Source organism: Polyodon spathula, unplaced genomic scaffold (genome assembly GCF_017654505.1).
Source record: "Polyodon spathula isolate WHYD16114869_AA unplaced genomic scaffold, ASM1765450v1 scaffolds_903, whole genome shotgun sequence".
NCBI classification, from domain to species: Eukaryota; Metazoa; Chordata; class Actinopteri; order Acipenseriformes; family Polyodontidae; genus Polyodon; species Polyodon spathula.
In genome coordinates, this window is record NW_024472390.1 from 4,345 (window position 1) to 11,754 (window position 7,410).

At 44.6% G+C, this 7,410-nt stretch overlaps 1 protein-coding gene across 2 annotated transcripts; it reads right to left on the minus strand.

Annotated features, from left to right (window-relative positions):
• Nucleotides 1-206: 206 nt before the first annotated feature.
• lyl1 (LYL1 basic helix-loop-helix family member) lies at nucleotides 207-7,404 on the minus strand. Of its 2 annotated transcripts, none has more exons than XM_041242055.1 (3): nucleotides 7,050-7,404; nucleotides 3,889-3,983; nucleotides 207-1,739 (listed from the first exon to the last, which is right to left on the minus strand). In XM_041242055.1, the coding sequence occupies exons 1-3, from the start codon at nucleotides 7,202-7,204 to the stop codon at nucleotides 1,186-1,188; spliced, it is 804 nt and encodes a 267-aa protein (XP_041097989.1). In that variant the 5' UTR covers nucleotides 7,205-7,404; the 3' UTR covers nucleotides 207-1,185. The 2 variants fall into 2 exon arrangements, with proteins under 2 accessions (XP_041097989.1, XP_041097987.1); XM_041242053.1 differs by having other exon boundaries at nucleotides 212-1,754.
• Nucleotides 7,405-7,410: the final 6 nt, after the last annotated feature.

Consider the following 7,410-nt stretch of genomic DNA (forward strand, 5'->3'; position numbering starts at 1 on the left):
TCTGGTATCCGATCAGCATGATGCAAGCGCTCACGACAACCAGCTCTCCCTGAGTCATCCAGACAGATGTGCAGAGAGAAACTGCCGCACGTTTAACCTTTTGCATGCCGATGTCTCCTGACAAGCCTTACTTGATGTGCGTTCCCCCCCCTTCGGGTCCGATCTATTTTGAGAGAACCACTTTCTGAATAAACAGAAGACACAGCGTGACAGCCGCGGAGCGGTAAAGATATTCCATGAACGAGGCATACCGATGAGCCCACAAAGTGAGCTAGTGGGATGTTTTATTGCTCTCCTCATGAGTGAATTAATCCAAGCTCTCTATGAACATTCAAGGAACGCTTCGTTGGTATAACAAGTACAATGCATGGGAAACAAAGTTTCAAACTAAATTAAACAACTCAATTCAAGATAGTTTCCAAGATCTATTTGACGCTGGATCGCTAAGCACAAGGTGTTGCAAGGATATATACATTTACAGAGATTATAACGCTGTACAGAGAGCGCTTACCAATTGCAAGTTAATACGCACAGGGTGTTTCTAGTTCATTATAGCAGGTGTTATCTTGTCCAGTCTGGTTTTCTTGCCCAAACTGCACAAGATGCAATGGGACAACCCAAGACAAGACTTACTCGAATTCGGACAAAGCCTTAACCGTAATTGGTTGATTTCTCACACATGATTTATAACATCAGAATGACATCACATGAATCCTCAGACCGCTCGACACCCTTTTCAAACTGCTCATGGAAACAGACGGAAGTGATCCATGTGGGTCAGCCCGACCCAGGCAAGCTTCAAGGGGAAGGTCGAAGGGTGTGTTTGCAAACTCCTTTACAGGTCAAACCTGCCAGCTAGCATTTCTGCAACACAGGCATGCCCAGAAGGGAGCAATCACAATGCTACCATGTTCTCAGTCCTATATGTGTTGGGGGCTTGCTTAGTGCACTGTGGCCATCAGAAAGAGACCATTGCTGTGGTGGAGACACATCATGAGTAGGTTTCCGAGTTTAAGACCTTTAGAAGAGGTTTCAAAGCTTCCAATAAAACAAACAACAACTCCACACAACAAAAAAGAAGCAGGTTCCTAGTGACTCTCATGAGCCCCGCTTCCTAAATATTATTCATTACTTGCTTTATTATTATTGTTCTTATTATTATTCTTTATTGTTTCATTGATTAAGTCACCGGTGGTCACTGACAGAGGTTGCAAGAAGGGTCTGCTCCTTCACTTCAAGTCCATTGCTGACCAAATGTCTCGGCTCCGCCCCTTCCTCACTCTCCGGGCTGCCTGTGTCGCCATAGCAACTGGAGCTGGGCGAGGTTTCCATGGCAACCACGGAATCCGAAGAGTCTCTGCCTCGGAGGCCTCCCACTAGGCCTGGTTTGAGACCCAGTTTAGGGGACATGGAGGCGCGATCGGAGTCCGTTTGGGGTTCAAGGGAACGAGGGGCTTTCTTCTTGGGGTGTCCCGTCACTGTCGTCCCCTCCACCTCCTCCTCCTGCTGCTCGGTCTCCCCTCCCCTAGCCTGGTTGGAGGCCTGGTCATTGAGCAGCTTGACCAGGAAGTTGATGTATTTCATGGCCAGCCTCAGTATCTCGTTCTTGCTGAGTTTCTTGTCGGGCGGGTGGGTGGGGATGAGTTTGCGCAGCTCGGAGAAGGCTCCGTTGACATTCTGCTGCCTCCAGCGCTCCCGGCTGTTTGTGAAGACCCGGCGAGCCATCTTCTGAGGAGGACCTGGAAGACACACACCTGCGTGGGGTTACTGACAGGAACCGCAAGACCGACACAGCTTTAAAGACATTCTGGATTACCGGACTGCACGCATCGGTTTATCCACAGGGGAGGGTAACTGGTGTCGAGAGGGCTGATTTAACATTCCAAGTGAAAGGAGTGAAGAAACAGCTGCTTGGGTTTGTGTGGCTCGCTGTTCTCCGCAGAGTCTCAGAAAAGCAGGAAATCATCCCAAATCCAGACAGCTGTGTGTTCACTTACACTCTGCTAGGCTTTTACTATGCTAAACCTGTAGAAGGGTAATAAGGGAACAGATTTCAAAACCTCGGCTAGCACTGTTTTATTTACACAACCGCGTGTTGATTTCTTACCTTCTGAAAAGCACGAATCACCCCAAAAATCGAGTTATACTATAAAGGGGATGAGGAAATCTGTTCAGAGCTCAGCAGTTAGGATTTTCCAGACAAAGCCAGGTAAAGATATCAATTACAATAACTAAACACACAGAGGATCAGAAACCAGAAGATCTCACTGGTTGCAAACATAAATAAAGCGACAACAGACGCGATTTCGCCTCTTCTGAAGCGCAAAGGCATCAGAAAAGGTTTGAGCTCAGTAAGGGTTACTGCATCATGCTCTCTGCTAAAGACTGCTGGTTTGAATGTTAGTCTCAGCGTTAACACCTACGCAGGAATATCTAATAATAATAATAATAATAATAATAATAATAATAATGAGGTTTATTTTGTGTGCAACACAATCATTTGCGTGCAATGCAGCAGGTGTCACAGCGTGAGACAACCAAGCTAATAAAACCTTAGATCAGTATTTTGCATCTTCCTAGTAAAGTATGCAGACACAATTTAAAATAATTGCAATAATAATTCATAATACACTCGTATGTGTTGCACTGTTTATCAGCTCTGGCCAAAAGGTTTTGCATCCCCCTCCAGAATTAACTAATCTGGCTTCCAAACGTCGAATGAAAGCTGCTGAATAATGTCATGTTAACATATTGAACGACACACCGCTGCTTGGTAGATTTCCATATACTGATAAAAACAGACATTTGGAAATCTAGCATGAAACACTACTGTACTATTATTATGGCTTCCAGGCAGACTTTTTTTGAGATATAATTTAGTAGTTTCTTTGACTATATGATGTTAAATAAAAGTATGTTTATATAGTTTATTTTTATTCATGTCTCAAAATTCTAGGTGATGCAAAACTTTTGGCCAGAGCTGTAAGTTGAAAAAGTCAGTTGAAAATCTTCAGTTGAATTGAAGTTGTGTTTTTGTCAGCTAGTCCAATCAGCCAGTCACAATTTCAACTGACTCTGGGCTCTAGTTGTGTTTGAGTTAATCGCTGATCCTAACAATAAGCATCAAGTCTGATGAGTTTTTCCATTACAGGGAAACTCGCACACGTGCTGAATGTGAGACTAATAATCTAACGAGTCTCTCTCTTTTACCTTTAGCCTCACACTGGTGATTTAAAAAAAAAAAAAAAAAAAAAAAAAACCCTTGTGAGGAACTAACTAGAAACATTTCTTAAATCATCTCTTCTGGAGATCAAAACGGTTTAAAAATATGTTTCAAAAGGATGTGATGAAACAAGAGCTGCACAGATAATCAGGTTCGATGTCTATTTCACTTTGCTGCAGATTCGTTACGGTGTACTGTTCGCTCATATTAGCCAGCCCCCCCCCCCCCCCCCAAGCGTTTTGCAAGAAATCTAGCTTCCACTCCGAAACTCACAGCTGCAACTTCCCCCTGCTCTTACAAAAGCATCAGACTGGATCCACTTCCTTTAGAGTTCAGCAGCAGGCCGCTGAGTGCGCCCCTTCCCATTGGTTCAGACGCAGGAAGAGTTTCACCCCCCAAAAGAGTATAGCTTGAAACCCTTAGTACTACATTTAAAATGTGCTTCTCCAGCACATTTCCACAGCTCTCCTGATCATAATGCAACTTTGAAAAAGGGAAGGTGCTGTACTATAAATCAGCCCCTCAGGGAGTTTGAACAACGCCATGAAATAGAGAAAGAACCCATGCTACAAAGCACGGTTCATTCTGGAACAGCAAATCACACAGCACTGCAGAGAGATTACAAAGACCTCTAGACCACAAAGCTGAATTGTACGGTACGGTACCTTCTGAAATATCGACCTCAAAGTGAGTGAAGGGCCGTCTCTTGATGCCGCGGCTGGAGAACACGCCAAAGGTGCCAGCAGATCCCAGGTAGCCACTGAAGGAGGAAAGAAAAGACACCTGGCATTAGAATCTTAAATCAGACTCGTTACAACAGCAGCTGCTCGAACAGTCTCCGAGAACACTCGATTATTCAGCAGCACGAAGCCAAAAAACACGTCTTTTGATATTCCACAAATGTCGAGTTCCTTTATTAATACTGACAAGTATATTAGTACTTTCCTACTGCAAATAATAAAAGACATAAAAAACTGCTAAGTTTAACATAGGTTTTTAATTTTGGTATAATACTATTGTTTTAACATTTTCATATGGTTGCATTTCTCATTGACTGTTTGATAACCTGTAATCGCATCTCAGTAGCTGCTCATCAGTTAAATACTTATGCCGCTCAAAATAAAAGCAGTACCGAAAAAATGACATTCATTTATTTATAAGTACAGAAGGTTTACCCATTGAGACAGAAGCATCATTTACAAAGGGGGTCCTGTTAGACGATAAAACAACTACAAACACAAGCAATAAGAACACGTGGGTGAAAGGCAGTCAGCAGCCTTCAAAAAGGTACATGAATAGGACACCACGATGGGTTAGTTTGGAGTAAAGGGGAAGCAGCAGCAAGAGGCTTTAAGCAATTCGCAAACGTGTTCTTTATAACAAAGAAGAAATTGTCAAGTTCCATCTTCACACTAGAATCGAAAAGTTCTCTGGGAGCCGAGAGGTGAAACTTAGTCCCACCCCAAATGCATGCGAACCCTCGGGACTGCCAAACTAACAGAATCCTGAGAGCGCAAAACTATAGCCAGCGTTAACCCTTTCCACCAGAGAAAATGAATAAGGAGCTACCAAACCCTGAAGAAACAAGATGGAGAAAGCCTGCCATTAGTTCAGTGTGTCTACACAAAAAAAGAGGTGTCACTACAAAACCTTTTCTACACCTGAAAACGTGCATTATTACACAAAGCAATACAATACCTACAAGCAAGGTCTTGAAATCTTATCTAACCAATAGCCTCACTGTGCTATGCTATATGTGAATTGTACTGAACACAGGGTAGCTATATTATTCTGCATAGATCTCAAATCATGTTAGCAGCTACCTCAAGCAATTGCACGGTCTGCTAGCTCAACTGTGCCTTGTGACATCACCAACTTGGGTTCCGGGAAGATTCCACCCCATCCACTTAGCTCAGAATTTTTTCCCGACAAGCAAGGCGTCTGCCAGTGACTTATCTAACAGCGCCCACAAAAAGGGCTCCAGCAGTTTGCAGCCTGCTTGTCACAGGACTTGTGCAATTGCCTTCAGAGAGAGCGCAGGTTTACAGGAAAGGCAAGCTCTGACACACACGGCTGCACCCCAGCTAGCCTCACCTCTAGGCTGTCAAGGGAAATGTTTAACCGTTATGAAGATTAATAAGCAACACCGGGCCTGAGTAACTAAGCGTTTGCATACCCCTGTCGGGTCACCCATCTCTAAATGACATTTTTAGAAATTTTAAAACAGTTTGCGTGAACTCTCTGGGGTTCGAGAAGCTGCCCTGCCTGCATTATAAAACAGATCGGATACTTGACGTGGTACAACTGTACACACAGCAGCTGTAGGGGATATTTGACCCCCACCAAGTCAAACACCATTTATATGCAAGTACTGAGTCTTATGCCGTAGTTCACTTGAATTTGGGACTGCGATGTGGAACAAGACACTCCTCAAACTGCATCACTTCATACATGTAGCAATTAATAGCACAACACCAGCTAAATGCTGATTTTACATCAGTGTCAAAAGCCAATACAGCCTTGGTCCAGGATCACAGCCAGTTATACACTGCTGAATTATGTGTTGGGGTTGGCTTTGCAATGAGGGTGAAGCTCAGCCCCCCAAACCGATTTCAATCTGTGTTCGAACTTTGGCTACACCAGCCAATTTGCAAACCCGCTGTGCCACGTGCCCCTTTTAAAGCTAGGTTTGTTTCTTCTAAAATAGATTCTACGGTTGCCGGGCAACCAGAAACAGCTGCAACGGCCCAGGAAGCGACACGCCAATGTGTTGACGCGAGCGCCCAGTCTGCTGGAGCCGTCACTGGGTGCTGGAAAGGAGAAGTTCCTGTCATGCTTTCTCCTGTAAGCTGGGTCTGTCGTGGTTTAGACGGCAGAATAAAACAGGGAGGTGTACTGAAAAAGTTCTGCCACAGATATAATTTTATCCCAGCTTAACGTAAAACGAAATTGAATAAAATAGAAATGAAATAGAAATGAAATAGAATATCATAGAGCAGGGGAGGCCAAGCCTAGTCCCTGAGAGCCACACTCCAGCAGGCTTTGTAGGGAACTCTGAAATCAACCATTTGTGAAGAATGCAAGATGATCAATTTAGCAAGTTAATGTGTTCAGTTAAATCAGGAGGGGTCAGCTCTGGTGCAGGAGAGCTGCAGGGTGTTCAGGTTTCTCTTCCAAAATTACTTAATTGAACAAATTACTACTTAGAATTGAACAAAAAAAAAATACTGCTTAACTAGTCAAAATGAAATGATTAGAAATCTTTAGAAATGGATGGGTTACCTGTTAAAGCTGCTGGACTGTGGCTCTCCCTGCCCTAGAGTGAAGAATGATACAAGCTGATATACACCTCATGAGAAATCTGACTCGGAGCCAGTGAAAATCCCTTTGCATACAATTTTTGTATATAATTTGGCTATACTATATAGATAAATAAGACAATTGAATAGTCTGAAAGCAATGTTGTTTCCATCTGAGACAGAAACATTCCCGACAGCTGTAGCACATGGTTGTCAGGGTAATATAGAGTCACCCAATCACGTGACTCCAAGCACAGCTCCAGAACTCTTTGGGAATTCCAATTGCTGTGTCTCCTATTTATTAAAGCACTGGCTCCCAACTCCGCCCCTCAAGACCCATTCCATTCCAGAAATTCTTTCCAACCAGGTCCTAAATTACTGTCCTTAACAGAACTAGTCAATAAACTGATTCAGGACTTGAGACAGTCCTGGACTGAAATGGACCTCGAAAGTCAGTAGTAGCAACCAGTGCCTGCTGAGTGCAACCCACAGCTTCTAAACGCCAATGAGGCTGGATACTATCTCACCTGTTGAGAAAGGGGTGCCCAGGCAGGTACTGAGGCAGCAAGTGGGGTGCCATGGCTGAAATAGGGTGAGTCTGAGGGCTGGCATGCTGACCTCTACCTTCCGCCGGGCACAGAGAAGGGATGGGGTGCAGGGCAGCGAGTTTGGTAGCGGGCATGCATCGGCTGGCAGGAGGAGGGGGCTTGCTGTGCCCCAGGCTGATGACTGGCACGTTGGGCGGGAGCGACGCAAGCCCTCGCCGATTGGCTGAGGAGACAGTTTCCGTGGAAACGGGCTCAGATGCTTCCTCGCAGCTGGCAGAGGCGTCATCTCTAGGAGAGCTCGCCTCCTGGGGCTGAGGCGTGCCACCTGTCTCTTCCTTCT